Source organism: Antechinus flavipes, chromosome 4 (genome assembly GCF_016432865.1).
Source record: "Antechinus flavipes isolate AdamAnt ecotype Samford, QLD, Australia chromosome 4, AdamAnt_v2, whole genome shotgun sequence".
Taxonomy (NCBI): domain Eukaryota; kingdom Metazoa; phylum Chordata; class Mammalia; order Dasyuromorphia; family Dasyuridae; genus Antechinus; species Antechinus flavipes.
Window position 1 is genome coordinate 10,889,131 of NC_067401.1, and position 23,161 is coordinate 10,912,291.

The window sequence follows — 23,161 nt, forward strand, 5'->3', positions numbered from 1 at the left end:
AAGTCACTGAACCCCAATTGCCTCAGCAAAAAAAAGTTATGGTCCTTCATGGAATTTCCACTCACCCAGTGCTCTGCCCCCTGACTCGCCTTTTTCCCCTGACAGTTGAAGCCTTATGAAAGTCTCTGGAATTACTTGCTTGTTGCTGGAGGCTTTGAGACAAGAGTCCAATCCAGCCGGCTGGCTATGGCTAGTATGGCTTTGCTAGTCCAAATTCTCTATTATTAAAATATTAAAACCCCTAATCTCTGTCTTGCCTCAGTTTCTCTGGCATTATAGTGATAGTGTAACTCACACAGACCAAACAGCGCTGTATACAATGGATACATTATATAGTAGAGTGGTGTTGCATAAATACAGTGATATTGTGTATCATACAAACAATACAGTACTGTATAGAATGTACACATTGTATATTATATTGGTATTGTACAAATATAATGATGTTGTGCAGCATTTAGACCACATAGTACTATATAGAATATGTACATTATACAGTACAATGGTATAGAATGGTGATAATGTACATTACGTAGACAATATAGTCCATATACATAGCATGGCGATCCTGTATTAGAGTGCTATTGTATAAATATCGGGGGTTACCTGTAATTCTTGCCTGTTATAAAAGCAGCTGCTATAAACTGTTGGTATTAATAATAATGACGATGACAATGACAGACATTAATACATATGGGACCCAAGAATCTCTGCCCCAGACTTAGAGGGGAGATTTGGAGTCAGAAGTTGTCATTGCCGTTCAGTCATTTCAGTTGTGTCCAACTCTTGGTGATCCAATTTGGGTGTGTGTGGTTTTGTTTTGTTTTGTTTTGTTTTTGGCAAAGATACTGAGGTTACTCCCTGTGTTCTTTTGTACAAGTTATTTCATGTGTCTGAGTCTCGATTTCTTTATCTGTAAAATGAGGGTTATTATTATATATTACAGAATTCTATATCATTATCATATATTATAGAATTATAGAATTCCACTCTATAAACGCTAAGGTTACTTCTAGCAGGAACCATTTGGTTCATTTCCAGTGAAACAAACACAGTATTCCCAATATGAGCTGATAAGAGTGGAGTAAAGTAAGGCTTTCAGTTTTACTTCTTTACCTTCCTTATCTTCTAAGAACGACATGTTACTCCTCTCTTAATTCAGACTGAGATGCAATTCATTTTCTTGGCTGTCATATCAAACCACTGGCCCATGTCAAGCTTGTATTCTTCTAAAACCCCCAAGTCTTTTTCAAATGCATTACATTGTTTTAGTGTCTTTTATCAGATTGTCTTCGCTCATAATAACATCTTTTGGCTAAGACTCCGAAACAAATTTACATTTTACAAGATGACATCGAAATGTTCCTGCGTCAAACCAAGGTCACACACAAGACAGGCTGCTGATTAAAAACAAAACAAAACAAAACAAAAAAGAAACAAACAAACAAAAACCCAAAGCAAACAATATAGGAACAGGGAGAATGCTCCTCCACGTCAAGCTCTTCCAAAAAATTGGATGGGCAAGAGCCATCCCCTAATAGATAAATGATCAATAGATATTAACAAGAGTTTTCAAAAGTAGAGTTGCTAGCTATCAACAAACATATAAGAAAAAAAAATGCTCCAAGTCACCAATAATAAGAGAAATGCAAACTAAGAGAATTCTGAAGTTCCACTTCACACCTCTCAGATTGGCAAAGATGTTTATAAAAAGAAAATGACCATTTCTAGAGAGGCTGTGGGAAGACAGGCACATTGGTGCACTTTTGACGTATCTAGGGATTGGTTAAGCCATTACGGTGAGTAATTTAGAAGTATACCTCCCTTCTCCTGGGCTTACCTTTCATGGAGCAATTTTACTAATGGGCTTATACACCAAGGAGATTAAAGAAAAGAAGGAAAGTACCAAGATGTTCTAGATATTTATAGTAGTATTTTTGTTGTTGTTGCAACAAAGAACAGGAAATCAAATGGGTATCTATCAAATGGAATTATGGGAAGGTTTTGGTGGGGAGGGGTGAAGGACAGATTCTGATAAACCTAGGGAAATTGGTATGAGTGGATAGAGAATAAAGTGAGTAGAACCAAGTGGACAATTTATACAAAAACAACAATATTGCAAAGGAAACAACTGTGAAATACTGATACTCTAATCAATCCATGACCATTCAGGGCTCCAGAAGATGGATGAGGAAATATGTTCCAATGTGTTGGGAGAGAAGTGATAAACTAGAGATGCAGGATGAGCCATATATATTTTAGAGACCAATGTGTCAGCTGTTTAACTGGACTAAACTTATTCGTGATTAGTGAAGGTTTTCATTTTTTGAAGTAGAGAATTATCAGAAGACAGTAGGTAGTGAAAGTGATAGAAAAAATGACAACAAGAACACACCCAAAAAGCATCAGTGAGATTTAAAAATATATGAAAGAGAGCAGAAGGATGTTCAGATGGGAGGGATAGACAAGTTCTATTATATTTAATATACCCTTAAAAATTGCCTAAAATAGAAGGTCACAATTTTATATACAAGCCTTTTAAAAATATATTTATTTAAGATTTTCCCCAGTTATACTTAAGCCAATTTTTTTACATTTGTTTTAAAAACTTTTGAGTTCCAGATACTCCCCTTATACCTACCCCCAGCTCCTATTAAGAAAGAAGTGGGGGTAGCTAGGTGGCACAGTGGATAGAGCACCAACCCTGAAGTCAGGAGGACCTGGGTTCAAGTCAGATCTCAGACACTTAACACTTCCTGGCTACATGACCCTGGGCAAGTCACTCAACCCCAATTGCCTCAGCAAAAAAAAAAAAAAAGGAAAAGAAACTAAAGGGAAGTTATGCAAAACATTTCCATAAAAGTCATGTTGTGAAAGAAAACATAGATCTCCCACCCTAGTTTAAAAAAAAAAAAACTTTCAAGAAAAATAAAATTGAGAGAGACAGAGATGGAGAGACAGAGAGAAAGAAATTCAAATTTACTAATGTTTGTTAGCTTCAAAATAGTATTTGAACTCAGATCTTTTTACCTACCAGACCCATGTATTTTGTAGATCCCACGATGATGTATGAGCTTATGACCAAACAAGGAATAAAGAAGATTTGAGAGGTAAAATGGATAACCTTGACTTTATTAAATATAAAAAGTATGGTAAACAAAAAATCAGTGGAGCCAAAATTAAAGGAAAACAAGAAACTGGAGGGGTGGGAATTTTATAGCAAATCTCCTGATTTAAATATAAAATCTCATTTCTCAAATATATAGGGAACTGAACCCAAATTATAAAACTAAGAGCCATTACCCAGTGGATAAATGGACAAAAGATAGGAATAGTCAGTTTTTAGAAAAAAAAATCATAGTCATCAACAGTTATATTTTAAAAATGTTCTAAATCACTAATAATTAGAGAAATACAAATACTCTAGACTTGGTGCTCTGTCCACCATACCACCTCATTGTCCTCCCCAGAGGGATGGGTACATATGGAAATCGAGGTGCATTAGTGTGCTTCTTTTCCCGCGTTTGTCATTTTCCTTATCTGTCATCTTAGCCAATTTAGGGGTATGAGGTGATACCTACATCTGAGTCCAAAGTCAAGACTCCTTTCACTCTCGTGCTGTCTCTAGGGCACTAGTTTTGTCACATGCCAATTGCAATGATGTTGAACAATTCACTTGATTTCTCTGAGTCTGGGTTTGCTCATCTATAATAAGGGAGTTATAATAATAGTTGATTTGCCTACCTCATAGAGCTGTTGAAATCATGAGATCATTTCTTTGGAAATGTTTCATAAGTTACAAAAATAAAGGGGCAGCTAGGTGGTGCAGTAGATAGAGTACCAGCTCTGAAGTCAGGAGGACCTGAGTTCAAATCTAACTCAGATACTTAACACTTCCTACCTGTGTGACCCTAGGCAAGTCACTTTACTCCAATTGCTTCAGCAAAAAAAAAAAAAAATTACAAAGATCAATAGCCATGTTAAATTATACTTAGCTCTCAGACACTTAACACTTCCTAGCTGTGTAACCCTAGGCAAGTCACTTAACCCCAATTGCCTCAGCAAAAAAAAAAAAAAATTAATTAATTATACTTAGCCAGTGCCTAGATCATAGTAGGATTTAATAAGTGCTTAATAAGTTCAATGACTGAAGTTATTATATTATTATATTTTTCATGGTTAACCATAACTTTTCCCATTGTCCTCCCCCTCAAAAGAGAGAGAAATGGACAAAGGAAAAAATACAGAGAATTATTTCCTCGTCCTATAACTAATACAAAGCAATCATCACAATAAGGAGGTCAGAAGATCCTAGAAAACAAACCAGACAAAAAGAAGTATTGCTGTTTTTCCCAAGTACCAAATGGGTTTGGAACATAAACTTATTTGCAGAACATAACAAAAGAGCCTGATGGAAGATTATGAGCAGAGGCAGTTCACAAAACAATGTAGAGTGATAACAAGGCCAGTAAATCAATAGAAAATTTGATGTGACACTCACCAGAGCCAGATCTTTTGCAGAGGCTAGTGGATCGCATGCCAAAGTGGATCCTATTCAGGTGGGAAGTTAAACTAACTGAACTCTAAACTCAAATCCCGCCCAGAAATTCAATCCTTCCTTGACTTTATAGCCACACTTTATATGTGATTATCAAGTATATAAAGACAATTATTTGGAAGAAGGGGAAATGAATAAGCATTTATAGAAGCCCACCTATATTCTGGGTATTGTGCTAAGAACTTTTTACAAATCTCTTTGGAGCCTCACAGCAGCCTTTCAGGGTAAGTGCTATTATTGCCCCCATTTTACAATTGAGAAAACTGAGGCAGATAGAAATGAGGATAGATTTGAACTCAGATCTTCCTGGCTCCAGGCTCAGTGTTCTGTTCTCTGTGCCACTAGTTGGATATGACCCAATACCCGTATGACTCTCAGCCAAGCTGCTTTCTGCCCTGAATTCCCAGCTTCCTATTGGCCTCTGAGTCGCAGAACAGAGTGAGGTATTCTTCTGTTGACACTCTCAAGCCACCAAGTTTACTTGCCAATGAGGAGGCAAGTGTGACCTGACACCAATAGTATTCAAAATCGGGACCTGAGGTGTGGCTTTTAGTCTATTATTTCTGCTGTGCCCCTGCCCCCTGGCAAGTCCCCAGAAGGTTCTGAGAAGAGAAGGATGGAAAAGAGGCAGCCTTGCATGCAGGGATTTCTCCTCTGCCTGATTCTCTTTCTGCTTCAAGGTAAGCCAGGGATAGGAGGAGGGGATGGAGCAAAGCTGGCTTCCTAGAAGTTCCCTAACCCCTTCGTTTTATTTTTTCCCATCATACCTTTCTCTTGCCTTTTCTTCTGTCTTAGACAGAAACTTAATTATGCTGGGTCTTGAACCTTCCTGACTGCCTTTCTCTGCTTCCATTTAGTCACTTTCTCTCTGCTGCCCACCTTTCTAATTCTCTTTCATTCAAGCTAAAGCACCTATACCCACAGTATCCAGGTGCCCCTTGCATTAAAACTAATGCACCTGCATTATGCTGTTTCCCAACCTCTGAAGCCAAGAGGTGTGGGTTTAAGTGCTATGGAAACATATTTTTAAACATTTTTATTGATATATTTTGTTTTTAGATCACCTATATTTCCATGTGTGGGGGTAGTGAGATGGTACAATGGCTAGAATGCCAGGCCTAGAGTTAGGAAGATTCACCTTCCTGATTTCATATCTGAATACACTAGCTGGGTGACCCTGGACAAGTATCTTTACCCTGTTTGCCGGTTTTCCTCATCTGTTAAAAAAAAAAAAAAAGCTGGAGAAGGAAATGGCAAACCATACCGGTATCTTTGCCAAGAAAACCCCAAATGGGGTCACAAAGCCACAAAGTCACAACAACCCATCCCTCTCTTGGCTCTCCTGGAGAGCAATCCTTTAGAACAAAGAATGAAACAGAGGAGAAAATCAGCCATATTAGCCAACATACCCCCCAAAGTATGGTAATATATGCAGTGCTCCATACCTATAACTCCTTTGCAAAGAAGTGGATGGGGGAAAGAGGGGCCTTCTCATTTCTCGTCTTTGGGACCAAGGTTGGTCATAATAATCATGAAGCATTAGTTCAATGTATTGATTATTCTTTTTATTTACATTATAGTCGTTGGGTAGATTGTTTTTCTTGGTTCAGTATATTTTACTTTGTACAGTTCATACAGCTCTTTCCATACTTCTTTGTATTCATCATATTCATAATCTGCTACGATACAAGAACATCTCTTCACATTCAGGTGCTGTGTTTAACCATTTCCCCGATCGAGGGATATCTACTTTGTTTCTAGTTCTTTGTTCCTTGAAAGAGGGATGCTACAAATACGTTGGTTTACAAATGTATTATTCCTATTGGCAAATTTATTTATCATATTTACTATACATTTTGTGAAAAGTGACATGGAATAAAGGACACAGAACCAGCCTAAGACTTTGGAATCTGGGATCCACTTTAGCTTCCGATATATATTGACCATGTGACCCTAGGCAAGTCACAATCTCTCAACATCCTTGGCAACTTTCATAGAGTATAAGTCGCGGAGCAAGTGGGGATCTGCATGGGTGGAGGGAGTTTCCTCACCTGGAAGTTCCCTTTATTGAGAAAAATTACAAGTTCAGTCCTATCTCCGTCCCAAACATTTTGTGTATTGCTTGCAATGACCAATGTGATTTATTGCCAGCCTCAGTATCCTTATTTTACAAATACAATTTTACAATTCAATACAGAAATCTGAAATATAGGGTTAAAGCAAATGATGACCAAGGTCATACAGCTAATAAGTGGAGAAACTGAGTCCCCAAACCTGGTTTTCCTACTTTTTCAGAATGGACTAGAATTTCATTGTACTCAGTGGGATTTTTTTTTCTTTTTTTTTTGCCATTCATATTAGGAGGGGGTAGGGAGATACGACAGGAAGTGGGTCAAAGACAATATTAAATGGGAAATGGTACCAGACACCATTAAACCCAAGGAGAGGGCAGATCTGTAGCTCATCTGATGGGATGCACCAACATCACCTACAAGGTGAAGTCCTCAGAGGGAAGGATTGTTTCGTTTTCGTCTCCTTAAGCCCAGCATCCAACACGGTACCTGGCACGGAGGAGGTGTTTAGTGAGTTTCGCTGATTCGGATGCAGAGTAACTAGTCAGTGAGAACCCCAGATGTTGGGGATGTTGGCTTGAGGGCCACTGAGATAGGTGATGGTGACTTCCAAGGATCCTTGGGGAGATGACTGAGGAACCCTGTGGAGTGAAGTCTCTAAAGGGGTGACCCAAGGCTCTCCCTTTGGTGCTCGCTTTACCATCTTTACAGATGACCGTATCAAGGAATAGATAACATAACTCATTAAATATGTAGATTGAAGGGGGAGGGGCAATCATGTTAGATGATACAACTGGCTCCCCCAAATCATGATGGATTAAAAGGATGAGGAAAGTTTAATAAGAAAAAAAATTAATTGGGATAAATATGAAACATTCTTGGATACAAATATCAATGTCACAGTTTAGAACTAAGAAGTTGTGACAAGAAAACAATTCACGTGAAGAAGAGCTGGGGGTCTAGTGAGATGCAGGAGCAACGTGAATCGATAGCAAGTGATGAATGTCAGAAAAGCTAATGCAAGTGGAGGCTCTGTGAAGAGAAGCTCACGGGATGTGAGCCCTGCTATAATCGCCCCGGTCAGTTCTCCTTCACGAGTGTTGTGTTCAGTTTTAGCTGCCTCGTTTTAGAAAATGCAGAGCTTTCATGGAATGTGAATGACGAGGGCAACCAGAATAGAGCAAGGGCCTGGAGACCAAACCGTTCAAGGAGCAGTTTAAGGAAATGGAGGGTCTGGAATTAGAGGAACTGGCTTCCAATCCCAACTGTGCCGCCATTTTGAACAATTTTTTTTTTTTTGAGTCATGTCCATTTTCTTGGGTTCCTTGGCAGGATAATGGAGTGGATTGTCATTTCCTTCCCCAGTTCATTTCACAGAAGGAGAAAACATGAAAATAGGGTAAAATGACTTGCCTAGAGTTGTACTGCTAGTAAGTGTTTGAGATTGGGTTTGATTTCAAGTCTTCTTGACTCCAGGCCCTGCCCCCCACTCACTGTGTCACCTAGCTGCCCCTTGAGCAAATTACTTCACCTCTTCTCTGAGACTCAGTTTCTTCATCTGTAAAATGAGGGGGTTGGACTATTTGACCACCTTTCCAAGACATATCCTACAATTCTATGAAGACTAAGGGAGGAACTTTCTGCCTAGGTTCAAGTATTGGAAAGGTTGTCAGGTGGAAGAGGGATTAGATTTGTGTTTTCTGCTCCCAGGGAGCAGAAGTTGAAGGAAGTGACTTGAGAAGGCAGAGAGAAGATTAAGATTTAGCAGAGGGAAAAAAAATTCCCAACAAAAATCTGAAGTGGAACGGACAGCTTTAAGAGAAGTGGGTCCCTCCCAAGAAAGAGGGAGCGCCGCTATCTGGCTCCAAGCTAGATAAACATCTGCTAAAAGAGATGAAGCAGCACAGTACCTAGAGTGCTGGACCTGAATTCAAAGCCAGCCTCCGACACTTATCGTGTCATCCTGGGCAAGTCACATAACCTCTGCCTCAGTTCTACCATCTGTGAAATGGGCATAATAACAACATCCTCCTCCCAGGGTTGTTGTGAGGATAATATTTGTAAAACACTTTGCAAACCTTTATGTGCTACAAAAATGCTAACTATCCTCCTCCTCCTCCTCTTCATTTTAGATCTAGGCCTGGAAGGGACCTTAGAAACCTTAAGTCAAATTCTCTCCTTCAACAGAGGACAAAATGAAGGCATTTAGAGGCAAAGAGACTGGCCGGATGTGTTAGAGATAGGACTAGAACTCAGGTCTCCATGATTCCGAGGCTGGCTCCCCATTGCTTTCAACACATAGAACGGGAGATAGGGCGCTAGACTTGGAATGAGGGAGACACAAGGTCAAACGTCACTTCCTACATTTTCTAGTTGTGTAACGATGGGGAAATCATTGAAGCTTTCTGCTCTTCAAGCAACCGAACAATATTAGTAGAAAAATTGCGAAGACACAAGCCCGATCTAAAAAACTGTAGAGAAGTTTCTGCTTCCGCTAGGTCCTACGGGGTGACCTTTGAGCCCCCTTCTTGCTCTGAAATGGGATTCTCTAAGTACCTGGAACAGATAACATCCTGAGCAACGGAACTGTAGCAACAACAACAATAATAACAATATCGAGGGCCTTCACACCTTGAGAGCCTTGTTTATCCCGTCACAGGGTGAGGGCCCTGGGTCTCTTACAGAGAGTCTCTGTGTGGTGAAGGGAAACGAAGGCCGATTCCTTTTTGGACTTGGATGGGAGGCCTATGAGACAGAGCATCCCCGAGATGGCCCAGGAGGCTTGGGGTGGGAAGTTGAGGGACCGTCATTGGCCCAGGGTTGACTTTCCAGGTAGGTTTTGCATCGCGGCAGGAAGCTAGAGGAAGTGAGGTCTGAGAACTGACCACATCAGCTTCCACCATTTGCCTACTAGACAATCTCATACGTCCTGGTCTAAGGTCATGGAGAAGCTACTCATGGTGAATCAGGGGTCACTTGGAGATTGGGGAGGGTTTGCAGGGCCCCCCGATACGTCCTCTCGGTGACTCAGAGCCTGCATCCGTCTCGTGGAGGAAACCACAGGAGTGGTATCTCTGTCCCCAGGTTCCCCGCCCCACGCTGGGAGCAGCGATGCTTACACCATCAACTGTTCGGGGTTCCACCTGAATGGGGTGGACCCCGCCGCCTTCCAGCCAGTGTTTGACAGAAAGGCCTTCCGTCCAGTCATCAACAGCAGCATTCCCACCCTGGTCAACATCTCCTTTACCCTCTCCGCCATTTTGGATGTGGTGAGTCCTGACCCGCCATGTTTCCCTGGGCCCCAAATATGGAGGAGGGATAAAGAATAGGGTTGACTTTGATGTCAAATGACCAGTTCCAACTCCCGGTCCTCCTCTTATCTGTATGGCGGGAGACAGGTCAGTTGCCCATATGATTTTTCCGATTTAGTGAATTCAGTTTCTCCCAAGTTGGATTCTAGCAGGAATTTTCCACAAGCCGCCCAGACACAACAGTCTCCTTGGGGCAATGGATAAAACACCGGGCTTGTAATGGGCAGACAACTGGATTCGAATTCTGCCTCTGACCCTTACGAGCTCTGTGACAATCTGAAATCTCTGAGACTCAGTTTCCTCATATGAAAAATGGGAACTGTGATAACTAAAGTACTTCCCTCACAGGGAATGTTGTAAGGATATCTACAAAAGTGGAGCACTTTATAAAGGGTCCTCTCTGGCCTCAGTTTCCCCCATTTATAGAAAGTATAAAACCCTTTCTAAAGCATTAAGTACTTTTCAAACCCTTATTATTGTTATCCTTGCCCCAAACCCTCCCCTCATCTCTTTGGTTTACTTACCTGCTCCGACTCATCTTGGTTCCCTGACTTCTATGTGTCCCATGGGATAGATAACCTGGGAACCTAAGAGCAGGAAAGAGGCTGTTGTGGAGCTGCTCTTCCTGGGCTCCCAGAGCCTGATGGGAACCTCTTTCCTTAGGATGCCCAGATTCAGCTCCTGACGTCCTTTCTCTGGGTGAACATGGTAAGACCCACTCCCCTGCTGAGTTCCGCCTCTTCTGCTCCTCAGGTCACATTTCCCCTAGCTGCGGGGCCTGGGAATTGGACAGGACGCCGCATTTTGAGTCACTTGTCTGTACTTGTCCAGACCTCTTTCTGTATGGGTTGTCTCCCCCATTAGGACGCCTTGGGGGCAGGGATGATGGCTGTATTTTCTTTGGATCTCTAAGTGCTTAGCGGGAGGCCTGGTACCAAGTCTGCGCTTGGTCAATGTTTGTTGATTGGGCAAAGCTTCGGGGGCAGCCAAGCCCTGAAGGCCGAGACCAAAGAAAGACTCAGAGAGGGTGGGCAGAGAGGGCCGGAAGGCAGGAGGGGAGTGCAGGCTCTTAATTCAAGGGCCCTGGAAACCAGCCTGAGGATCCTCCTGGAATTGGAGCCACTGGGAAGCCAGGTGGGACCTCTCATAATAGTGGGGAGATTGCTGTGGGTCCAGAGAGATCAGGGTTTAAGAGGCCACGAGGAGGGAAAGAGATGGACACCCTTACCCAGCTTCCCCTGCTCTGGACTTTAGGTTTGGGACAATCCCTTCATCAGCTGGAATCCAGAGGAGTGTGGAGGCTTAAAAAAGATCAGCGTGGCAGCAAAGAACCTCTGGCTCCCAGACATCTTCATCATAGAATTGTGGGTATCAGACCAAAAAGAGGCGGAGGGGCCCCTCTCCCACCCCCCAGGGAAGGATAGAGTCCCAAAGAGAACACACCCAAAGGGGGAGACCTTCCAGGGGCTAGAAGAGCGAGATGGAAGGGAGTGGGCTCCCTGGGAGGATGGGGGAGGATCGGGGAGCACGGTATGAGCAGAAGATGGTATCTTGGCAAAAATAGAAGGAGGGAAGTAACGAGAAGGTCAGTATGTAGAGTAATAGAACGAACAACGGCTTTGGAGTCAGAGAGCCTGGGCTCAAATCTCACCTCCCATATGTGGGACAGGTCCCTTACTCTGCCTGAGTCCCCGTGTCCTCATCTGTAAAACGGAGGGGGTTGGGCTAGATGGCCTCTGAGCCGCAGCCAGCCCCAATTCTGGGATCTGTGACCCCGACTTCCACACCCCCACGTGCAGCATGGATATGGACCAGACCCCGCCCAGCCTCTCCGCATACGTGTACAGCAGTGGCCGGATCAAGTACGACAAGCCCATGAAGGTGACCAGCATCTGCAACCTGGACATCTTCTACTTCCCCTTCGACCAACAGAACTGCACCCTCACCTTCAGCTCATTCCTGTACACAGGTGAGGGTGGTGGGGTTTCTGCAGGCACCCCAGGGTTCGGTATATAGTAGGTGTTTAATAAATGTCGATCGGCTGAGATCATGTGTGTGCATGCAACAATTGCAAACCTTAAAGCACTATAAATGTTAGTTACTATTATTTATTATTGTTATTATTACTTTGGGTTGACACTCTCCAAATCACAAGGGATAGTAAAGACCCAGAAAAGGTTCTTGTAAGATGATGTTGAAAATGAGCTGAAGGATTAAAAATTTAAAAAAAAATTTGTTTTAATCAAAAAAAAAAAGAAAGAAAAAGAAAATGAGTTGAAGGGCAGTTGTGAAAATTAGAAGAGAAGGGAGAGACCCAAATAGATGGTCGGGGGGTGAGCCAGAAGCAATTTTGGAAAGAGATTTGTAGGTTAAAAAACTGGGCATCTGTGTGCACTAACACGAGGGTGAGAACTGTACCCCCTCGTGGTCTCTGGCTGCTGGAGGCTTCCTTGAGGCAGAGGGGACTCTGCTGACCTCAGAGTAAATAGCAATCTGCCATGGAGGGTCTCCCTTTCGGGCGAGAAGAGTGGGTAGAAAATGGCGTTTGAAAGCACCCCTCGTGGTCTTCCTGAGACCCCAAGTCCCAGCTCGACCTCGCCGACCTTAGGCCCAGCTCTGCTAATTGCATCTGGTCTCCTTTGCAGTGGACAGCCTGCTGCTGGGCATGGAAAAGGAAGTGTGGGAGATCACGGACAACTCACGCTCCGTCATTCGCACTCAAGGGGAGTGGGAGCTCCTGGGCATCAATAAAGCCACCCCGAAGCTGATAGTGGGCTCCAGTCTTTATGACCAGATCATGTTCTATGTGAGTCCAGACAGCCCCGATTTTCACCCCTTCTCCCCCGGCAATGTCACCGGGACTTGCTTCTGAGGCACCGAGGGAAGGCGAGTCCGCCTTGGCAGGTCCCATGAGTTAAGCGTGTCTCCCTCCCAGCTGTCCGGGGGATAACAGTCACATGGGCAGAAACCGCACCGATGTCAGCAATGGAGCTGGCCAGGGAGCTGCCTGAAGTCAGAGGTCCTGGTTCCAGACCAGACTTTCTTCCATATAATCTGAAGGGAATCACTTAAGCTCTGGGGTCTGTTTCTTCATCTGCAAAATGGCTAGCGGACTTCTGAAGTCTTTTCTAAACCTATAAAACTAAAAAAAAAGTATTGCCATATCATGTGATCAAGAAGAGGTCCTGTTTGTCCCCAAATATCCAAGGACCTGGTTTTCTGGCAAGAGAAAAGCTGAAGAAGACACAAAGAAAGAAGGTGAAAAGATCCTTTGTCTCGGAAAGTATGGTGGCTCTTATGAAAAAAATGAGGAGTATTATTGCAAAGAGACTTTGTTCCCCCTCGTGTGCTAAATGGTGTGAAACGAAGCACAGTCTTCCTCCCTCCCTCCCTCCCTTACTAGTAAAGAACAGGATGAGGATGGGGTTGGATCAAAGCTTCTTAAACTATGGGTCATGACCCCATGTGGAATCATGTGACTGAACATGGAGGACATGAAATTATGATTTGTTATCAGCAAATGCTTGCTTTGCATGTCAATTTTATATTTTTATATATATTTTATATCTATATTTTATCTATTTTATACATAACTGTTCCCCTAGGAAACATAAAATTTCTCTGGCAAAAAGGACTTGCAAGTGGAAAAAGTTTAAGAAGCCTTGGATTAAATAACCGAAAAGCACACTGAAAATAAACATTGGCTGGGGCTGCTAGGTGGGGCAATGGAGAGTGCACCAGCCCTGAAGTCAGGAGGACCTCAGTTCAAATCTGACCTCAGACACTTCCTAACTGTGTGATCCCGGGCAAGTCACTTAGCCCCAATTGCCTCAGCAAAAAAAAATAATAATAATGTACATTCGCTAAGAAAGATCTATAGTTCTACTTATTAATATAAGCAGAATTATATATAAATAATTTATATAATATTAATAATTTAATTTTAATTAATTTATATGTAAATAATTTTAATTTTAATTAATTGATACATAATATTAACTAATTAATATAATATTAATATTAATTATGGATTGACTGTTCAGTTTAGGAAGTTGGCAAATGGAATCCTGAAGGACTTATTCTCCTATTTAATTTTATAATCCTGAGGGGAAGAGCAATTCAGGGGCTCATTAATAAAATGTCAACACGTCTCTTAAGGAAACGAATTTAGAATCTTTACCCCAGTTCATAAAATAAACTGGAGAAACCTTTCCTAAGAGTACTCTTCATCTCTCTCTAAATATCAAACTCTTCAATGTCACCACAGCCCTTCAATGGAGAGAGAGCTGGCCTTGGAGCTGGGAAGACTCAAGTTCAAGTATTCCCTCCTACATGTAGGGACTGTGCGATCCCAGGCAAACCACACGATTTCTCAGTGTTCTGTCGAGGCAAATCTCGAAGCTTGTACGTGGAAGGGAAGATATGATTCTGCTTTGATTGTCAGAGGGAGCTTCTTCGTCTCAGAGTGTTCTATGCTGATAAAACCAGAGGTTCAACTTCCATCCCTCTCTGTTCATAATGTTATGAATTAGAAAACAAAGACGATTATTTATAATAACGGGATCATTTATAATTGTTTATAAAAATTACGTTAACATACAAGTGGCGTCATCTCAAACCGTCCCTTCTTTTCTGAGAACGTAGCCCCACACCATTTAGCCCACTTAGGATAACAAAGTTTCTCCAAGAATCCTCCTCATTTTCTTCACCAGAGAAAGGCTAAAATGCCCCCAAGAGCATATTCATCGGTTCTCTCTGTGTTTCTTCCAGCTTTTCTCCTACCACGACAGGAAAACAACCTCTTCAGCTTTTCCCAAGCCCTCACTCAAAGAGTCTCCCTCTATATTTTCTCTTCATAAAATTCTTTTTATAATGTTTCTTTATAAAATAAGAGCTAAGACAGTTCTGACAGGAAAGAAGTTTCCCCTCATCTCCTTGTCTCTGACTTTCCTTCAAACTCCTCAAAGATCAAAGTTAAAACACAAGCTTTTCTTGACCCCATAGAGAAAAGCCCCTCATAGAATGGTAGTTATAACGGTGGCTCTTCTTGGAGACAGAATGGCACCTCCAAGGAGCAGGAAATAGCCCAGTCTGGATACAACAGAGGGGAAGGAGGAAGGGCAACAATAGGCGATAAGCCAATAGAAAGAGCCAGGCTGCATCAGCTCTCTGGATTTGATGGGTGGTGGTGGTTTAGTCTCAAGGCAATAGGGAGTCATTGAGGTTGACCTAGCAGGTCACTCTGGGCCACGGGGTTGTCACTGGAGAAGGGACTGGAGGGAGAAAAAAGAGTTGTCCAGCTGACCACATCTAGCCCCTCTCAGGGCTATTTTGGTCCATTCTGGGTCCAACACTTTAGGATGGATGTTGATAAGCACAAAAATGCTCAGAGATGTAAGTAGGATGGTGAAGAAACCAGTTAATGGGGGATCATTTAATAAGCATGGCTAGAATTTACCTGGACCTTAAATTTCACAAAACGTGGTTGTGTTTTAGCCTGAAGGCAATAGGGAGTCACTGAGGTTGACCCAGCAGGACATGGTTCAGTCTGGGCCACAGGTTGTCACTGGTGTTACATAAACATTTATTAAGCACCTGCTGTGTGCCAGGAGCCATGCTAAGGGCCAATTCATAGCAAGGCAGACTTTGGTGGCGACTCTGAGATGAGAGGGACTGGCTTAGTCAGAGAGGAAAGGAATCTCTCCTTACTGTGAAGTTCTGATGAAGACTCTCCCTAAGAGCTCCTCCCATCCGGTTCAGAAGCCCTTCATTTCCCATCTCCTCCTTCCCCCTCTCCTTTTCCAGGTGACCATCCGGCGCCGACCCAGACTCTACATCATAAATCTTCTGCTGCCCAGTGGCTTTCTGATAGCGATCGATGCCCTGAGCTTCTTCCTGCCAGCTGAGGGTGGCAACCGGGCCCCTTTCAAGATGACTCTGCTGCTGGGATACACTGTCTTCCTGCTCATGATGAATGATTTATTGCCACCCAGTGGCACCCCCCTCATCAGTACGTCTCCCTCCACTGTGGGGAGGAAGGAGAGGGTCTGGGGGACAAGGGATCCTGGGAAAGAGCTTTATCACAGGATCGGGGCTGGGATGGGGGGAGTTTGGAGGCCGCGCTGCCCTTCCTCACTGAGACCCTCTCCTCCTATGACCCTCAGGTGTCTACTTTGCTCTGTGCCTGTCCCTGATGGTGGTCAGCCTGCTGGAATCCATCTTCCTCACCTATCTTCTGAATCTGGTCACTACCCAGCCCCCACCCATGCCCCGCTGGCTCCATTCGCTGCTGCTGCGCTATCTCAGAGCAACCGACTGCTGCAAGAAGAGGTCCCAGAAAGAAACCAGGGGCTCTGGCCCCAATCTCGTCCACCTACCTGGTAACTGCACAAAACACCTACGCTGTTAGCCCTATTTTGCCCCAGTGTCCTATATAGCTCCACTTCTTTGTTCCTATTCCTGACGTCTTTCCCCCTGTCCTCAGGTGCCAGGAAGCTAAGAACAATGGGCTGATTCCAATAAAGTGAAACAGAAGGGGCTCAAATGTAAAGCCCTAGGCTTGTGTTCAAAAAATCAGTTGGATAAGTACAGGATTGTGGAGCCATAGCGAGATAATAAATCACTTTAAAAAGATCTGGGGGTCTTGGGTGAGCACAAATTCCAGATGAATCAGCGCTTTGACAAGGTAGCCCAGGAAGCAGAAGCAAACTTAGCATTAGTTCGAGCAAAAAGGAGCTGATCGTCCAGCTGACCACATCTAGCCCATGTCAGGGCTATTTTGGTCCATTCTGGGTCCAACACTTTAGGGGGATGTTGATAAGTTGATAAGCACAAAAATGCTCGGAGAAGTAACCAGGATGGTGAGGAGGCCCAATTCATGCATCTGGGGGATCATTTAATCAACATGACTAGATACTTAACCACAAAACATATTGAGCTTCACAAACAATCCTTGGAAGCTGTCCCGACGGGTAATATCCTCATTTTACAGATGAGGAAACTAAAGCCCAGGGAGGTTAAGTGACTTAATTATGGTCTCTTTCTCTCTCCCCGCCCCGCACACACACATACACACACATACACATTATTAAGTGTCAGCGGCAGGATCCAAACCAAGGGCCCAGCACTCTATCCCTCTACAACATGCCATCTCTCACTTAGTGGGGACCTGATAACTGCCTCAAACTTTTGAAGACTTGTAGAAGATGTCATGTAGAAGATGGAACAGAATTGTTCCACTGGGCCTAGAAGGAAGAAGTAGAATAATAGGAATCGGCAAATTTCAGCTTAATAGAAGAAAAAATTCCCCAACCAATAGATCCATCCAAAATCATAGTAGATTTTCCCAGGTGGTAATGAGTTCCCATCCATTGAGGTCTTCCAACAGCAAATAGATTGCCACTTGGGGATGCTCTTCGGATAGAGTTTGGACTAAGTGGTTTCTGAGATTTACATACACACACACAGACACAGACACACACACACACACACAGACACACACAATCTATGATTCTCTCTATAGGGCTGATGGAGCCGGTGGTTATGTCTGCATGGGTACCGGGCTCCAATGAGACCAGCCTAAATGGAGACCCAGGATCCAAAAGGCCACCATTGGAACCATCAACAGTTAACCTGTGGAGGAAATTCTGCCATATCCTGGACTCTCTGCTCTTCTGGCTTTACCTGCTGTTCATGAGCTCCTCTCTCATCACAATCATAGCTCTCTGGAACTCCTAGAAGCAGAACAACCACCCCCCAATTTCTGCTTATACTGGCTTTTGGTGAACAATCAACCGCCATCCATTCCCCTGTCCCAATGACCACTCCCGTCCATGCCTCAGTTCACCCCCAGCTGAGTCCTCCCAACCAGCTTAAAACTCACTTCCCTTATTCCCTTAAAGCCCACATCCTTGTTGCTACCCTCCTAAAGCTTCCTCAGCCCCTTCTATCCCTTTTTTTATCCCTTGAGCATCTAGCCCATGGGAGCCAGCCAATCCCTGAGCTGTCCTAATAAATCATTTTGCAGACAGCCTTGTGTCCTTGGAGTATTTTCTCTTAAGTGTGCAGAATGCTAGAGATGAGCATCGTGAAGAGATGAGACTCTTGGGATGAGAGTCTTGCCCCCTTCTGGCAAAAGGGCTGCCGTCCCAGGCTAATGAGAATCCTTTTTCCCCCTTCGCATTTCTCCGATTGTTTCTTAGATTTTTCTTGGGAAAACAACTCTTTTTTTCTAATTTTTCTAATTTTGTTCTAATCTTTATCGAGTATTTGTACATATATACACTTTTTTGGTAAATTTCAAATTTGACCCTTTTAGATTTATTTTTCTTCTCTCCTCTATTACTTTAGGCTGCTTTGTAACTATAATCATAGAATATCAGCTATTGAAGGGACTTTAGAGATCTTCATTATACAAAATAGTAAACTGAGATTGAGAGAGAGGAAATCACTTCTTCAAGGTCCCAAGCTAATATCAGAATTGGAATCCAGGTCTTTTAACTCCTAATCCTATGTTTTCCCATTGTCGCACTCTCTAGTTCTACTGAGGATTTATTTTCTTTTTCTTTTCTTTTTATCTTTTTTTTTTTCTTTTGTGAGGCAATGGGGGTTAAGTGACTTTCTCAAGGTCAATAGCAAGGAAGTGTTAAATGTCTGAGACTGAATTTGAACTTAGGACCTGTAGGGCTAGTGTTCTATCCCCTGTACCATCTAGCTGCCCCACGATGATACATTTCCCACATGAATTCATAGGAAAGAGACTTGTCAACAGGCAAAGGGTCGATTTTTATAATAGACCATTGTGTTTATCTGTTATGTTGGTTCTACAGAAAAGGAACCTTCCTCTTCCTCATTCCAGGCCCTCTGGGGAGATGCAAACATAGCTCACACCTGCCCCTCTGATACCCTTCATCCCATAATGAGTTTTTATTTTTTATTATTTTTTATTTATTTATTTATTAATAAAATAAATTTTATTAAAAATTAAAAAAAATAAATCATCAGTACTTAAATTTAATTTTAAAAAATCAAGTAGCACAGTGGATAAAGTGAAGATCTTTCTCCCATTTCCCACGAGGCGAACGCTCCCCAGGTTACCACACCACAAGTGAGATGGGGAATGTGTGCGAAGGACACGCCTGATTTAGGAAACGTGACCATGAGCAGCAACTGGCCAGGGAACCCGCATGGAGGGCACCCACTGGGGGACATGGGGGCCCAGGAAACATGGGAGAAAGGAAAAAGACCAAGAATGCATGTGGGCAGGGCCATTGAGTGCTGGGGCCACTCGTATCTTGGAAGTGCAGGATCCCTGGGGGTCTCTGACCACATCATCAAGCTCTGCCGACTGTTATCTCTGCTGGACACATTGTCTCTGACGAGGGCTTCTTCTGTCTGTCTGCATATTCTTTGTGAGAGCCCGCTCTTCCCATGTGCAGAGAGCCAGGTAACCTAGGTAGACCACACGTGTGGGCCGGGCCAAAGCCCAAGAGAAAAACAAGTTGTTCTCTCATCTTCCAGGGTTCTTACGCTCCTCCCCTGTGGGGGGTGTCTTTGCAGGGGCCCGCTGTGTTCAATCCCCCACCCAATTGTGTTCCATTATGGGCACCACCATTTAAGAAGGACATGGATCCACTGTAAGCCACCAGAATGGCAAAGAACCTTGAATAAAATCCATAACCATCAACCATCAACAAGCATTTATCATGTGCCTACTAGATGCAGGCAGGGCAGCGAGGTGGGAGTACGAGTAGACCCCCAACCCTGGAGTTAGAAAGATTCACCTTCCCGAGTTCAAATCTGGCTTCAGACACTTACTGGCTGTGGGATCCTGAGCAAGTCACTTAACCCTGTTTGCCTCAGTTTCCTCATCTGTAAAATGAGCTGGAAAAACCACTCCAGTACCTTTGCCAAGAAAACCCCAAAGTGGGTCACAAAGAATAGCACCAGATTGAAACAGTTCAACAACAAACTGGGCTAGGTAAGGTTCTAGGTGCTGAGGGTACAAAAAGAAAAAAATCCCAACTCTCATAAATGCTCTCAAGGAACAAATACTTCTTTCAGTGTATCCAGAATCAAGATAAATAGAATAAATACGAAATAAATACAAGGTAGTTGGGAAGGGAGAATGGCACTAGTGACTGGGGAGATGAGGAAAAGCTGCTGCTTTTTGCAACTTGTGGGAAAAATCTCACTTTAACAGCAAATTGCCCCAGTCACTTTCTTTGCCGAGAAAATCCCAAATGGGGCCGTGAAGAGGTGGACGTCGCTGAAAAATGGCTGAACAACAACAAGAGGTAGAGATGAAGGAGGAGTGCACCTGGGGCACTGGGAGCTGTCCAGGGCAAAGGTACCGGGGGAGAGGAGCGCCGTGTGGGGTGCATGGAAGGAAGAAACTGGACTGGAGAATGTGGCTAAAAGAATAATGTCCAACGAGCCAGGAAAAAGAGGATGAGTGGAGGGCAAGTTGTGAAGGTCTTTCAAAGCCCAAGAGAAAAGCAGACATGTGATCCCAGAATCAATAGAAAGCCCCTGAAGTTGTGATTTGTTTTTTTTTTTTTAATTGACTTGGCTAGATGTGAGTGTATGGAAAATCACTCTGGTAACTGTGTGGGAGAGGGATTAGAACAGGGAGATCCTTTGGGAAGGGGCTGATGGGAAGGCTGCTGCAACAACTAAAAGGTGGGAGATTATCAAGCAAGGAAGATCAGCTGTGAGATCTTTGGGATCTCTTGGGTTTAACTCACTGGCCACTAAAGTCTCTTTCAAAGCTAAAATCCCATGATTCTCTGAAGATGTATCCCAGGCCATGTCACAAAGGACGGACACGTGTATGGCATGGCCCTATAGGAATAGGATTTGAATCCAGGTCTTCCTAGTTCTAGACAAGCCAAGCTATCCACTGCAGCTCCTGACTACATAAGAATAACGCTACTGAAATGAAAGGGATTTTTTAAGGCTATTTTAGGGGAAAGAGAAGTATCAGAGAAAGGAGAGAACTCTGCTGAGGGTGGATGGGATGGTGAGGGCCAGCGGACAAGAGAAAACAGTTGCTCAGTTTTATTTTGTAAATAAAATACAGAAATAATGTGAGAGGGTTTGAGACTGGGGCCTCCTACCTGGTTTTTTGTTGTTGTTGTTGTTGTTGTTTTGGGGGGTTGTTTTTTTAACCAGGTTTCTTGCTTCCCATCTCACAGACTAACCACTCAACAGCCACCGGCAGCTACATAGTCTAATGAAGGGGAAGGTCAGGACAAGTCTCTTGTATGAAGCAGGCCAAGGATGGGAAGGGACAAAACAAAATCCCGATTAAGGGCAGGCCCCTCAGACAAGGAAGGAGACAATAAGGGAGTGGCCTGGCCCTGGATCCTAAAAGTAGCAAGGTTTCTGAGCCCGGGGAGTGTGACCTGAGAGCAATCTTGAAGAAGGACATGGGAAAATGGAAATACTGACCCGGTTCCTACACACGCTAAAAATCCCAACAAGCATAAATTCTCGCAACATCACATATATGCCTAAAGTCAAAGCAGCCGTGAAGCAGCCCCCCTCGGGCCTCCGGGGCCCTTGCTTTGCAGCCTTGGCTTTCTCCCTGCCAACGACGGTTGCTCGGGGCCATGATAGATCTGACTTTTTCTTTGCTCCAGTGATCAGACGGAGCCTGGCTGGCTCAGGGTTGGCCCAAACCGCCCTTCATTTGGAGCCGAGCCAGAGCCATGGTCCAAGGAGGGGACAAGGTCGGGCCTTCTTTCCATGGCCTTCTCCGGCCGCGAAGGCCGTTCGCCAGGGAGCGGAAACCAGCAATATTCAAAGCTGGGACTCAAGGTGTGGCCTGTGTTCCTTTAAGCCCTGGGCTTCTTGAGCTCGGGCTGAGTCCCCACCCAGATAAACCAAGAAACCAAAGATGGAGGGAAGCTGGCCCCTGCAGGAGGGATGGCTGCTGGGTCTCCTTCTCAGCCTTTTGCTTCAAGGTGAGTTGGGGTCAAGTAGGTGACAGGATCGTAGAGTCAGAGAACACAGGGACTCCAGCCCAGTCCGCTCTTTTACTGAGGGCCACAGACCTACCTAAGTTCATACAGCGAGCAAGTACCAGAAGGATGATTTGAACCCAGGTCCTCGTCTTTCACAGCTGGCATTCTTGCCACACTAGCCCTCCCTCCCGGGCACAGAAGCAGTAAGTGTGAGAAGGGTTGAGACTCGGGCCTCCTGCTGGTTTTTTTTCCTTCTTCTTTTTTTAACCAGGCCTTCTTGTTTCCCATCCCACAGACTAACCACTCAGTAGCTACCGGCAGCTACATAGTCTAAAGGAGGGGAAGGCCAGGACAAGTCTCTTGGATGAAGTATGAGACAAATAACGGCTTAGTGAATAGAACACAGGGCCTGAGTTCAAATCCACACTCAGATACTTACTAGCAGTGTGACCCTGTCTCTTTGCCTTATTGTGCCTCAGTTTCCTCATCTATAAAATGTAGATGATAATAGCATTGGCTACCAGGACTGTCATGAAGAGCAAATGAGGTTATATTTATAAAGTACCTTGTACATTTAAAATGCCATATACAGGCTAGATATTTTTCTTTTCTTTTTTGCAGTCATTTTAATAAAATTTTGAGTTGCAAATTTTCTCTCTCCTTCTCTCCCTTCCCTCCCCTTCCTAAGATGGTAAGCAATTTGATGTAGGTTATAGATGTGCAATCATGTAAAACACACAGCCATTATTCTTTTTTTTTCCTTTGCTGAGTCAGCTGGGGTTAAGTGACTAGCCCAGGGTCACACAGTTAGGAAGTGTTAAGTGTCTGAGGTCAGATTTGAACTCACGTCCTCCTGACTTCAGGGCTGGTGTTCTATCCACTGCGCCCCCTAGCTGCCCCTTTTTTGATATAGGTTATGGATGTACAATCACATAAAACACATAGCCATTATTCTTATAAGTACCCTCCCCCCACTCCTATCTCTTGTCCACGTGTACGCTGGCTCCCTCAGCTCTCTTCCCATTTAGGCCCCCTTCCCTTGCATCTTTTTGTTTGCATTCATCGACAGCTCTCTCCAGGTACAGTAGCCAATTTACAACAATCCTAAATTGTTTCAGAAACCCTGACAATGTAATTCTAATGGGCAACCAGTCAACAAGCACTTATTAAGTACCTACTACATGCCAGGCACTGGGTGGGATACAAAGAAAAGCAAAAGAGGCCCCCCAAAACTAAAAAAATCCTCAAGGAGAT

The 23,161-nt window shown here is 43.8% G+C and overlaps 1 protein-coding gene across 1 annotated transcript; it reads left to right on the forward strand.

Moving 5' to 3' along the window:
* Nucleotides 1-5,182: 5,182 nt before the first annotated feature.
* LOC127563384 (5-hydroxytryptamine receptor 3C-like) lies at nt 5,183-17,964 on the forward strand. Its single transcript, XM_051999813.1, has 8 exons — nt 5,183-5,238; nt 9,715-9,899; nt 11,196-11,305; nt 11,741-11,910; nt 12,587-12,747; nt 15,747-15,951; nt 16,106-16,321; nt 17,464-17,964. Exons 1-8 carry the CDS (start codon nt 5,196-5,198, stop codon nt 17,676-17,678), a joined length of 1,305 nt encoding a protein of 434 aa, XP_051855773.1. The 5' UTR covers nt 5,183-5,195; the 3' UTR covers nt 17,679-17,964.
* Nucleotides 17,965-23,161: the final 5,197 nt, after the last annotated feature.

Bases quoted from the DNA above. Each gene is read 5' to 3' on its own strand.
- LOC127563384 (XM_051999813.1), top strand. From the start codon at position 5,196: ATGCAGGGATTTCTCCTCTGCCTGATTCTCTTTCTGCTTCAAG. The intron at 11,306-11,740 runs GTGGGTATCAGA...CCCCACGTGCAG, and splicing joins GACATCTTCATCATAGAATT to CATGGATATGGACCAGACCC. The intron at 12,748-15,746 runs GTGAGTCCAGAC...CTCCTTTTCCAG, and splicing joins ATGACCAGATCATGTTCTAT to GTGACCATCCGGCGCCGACC.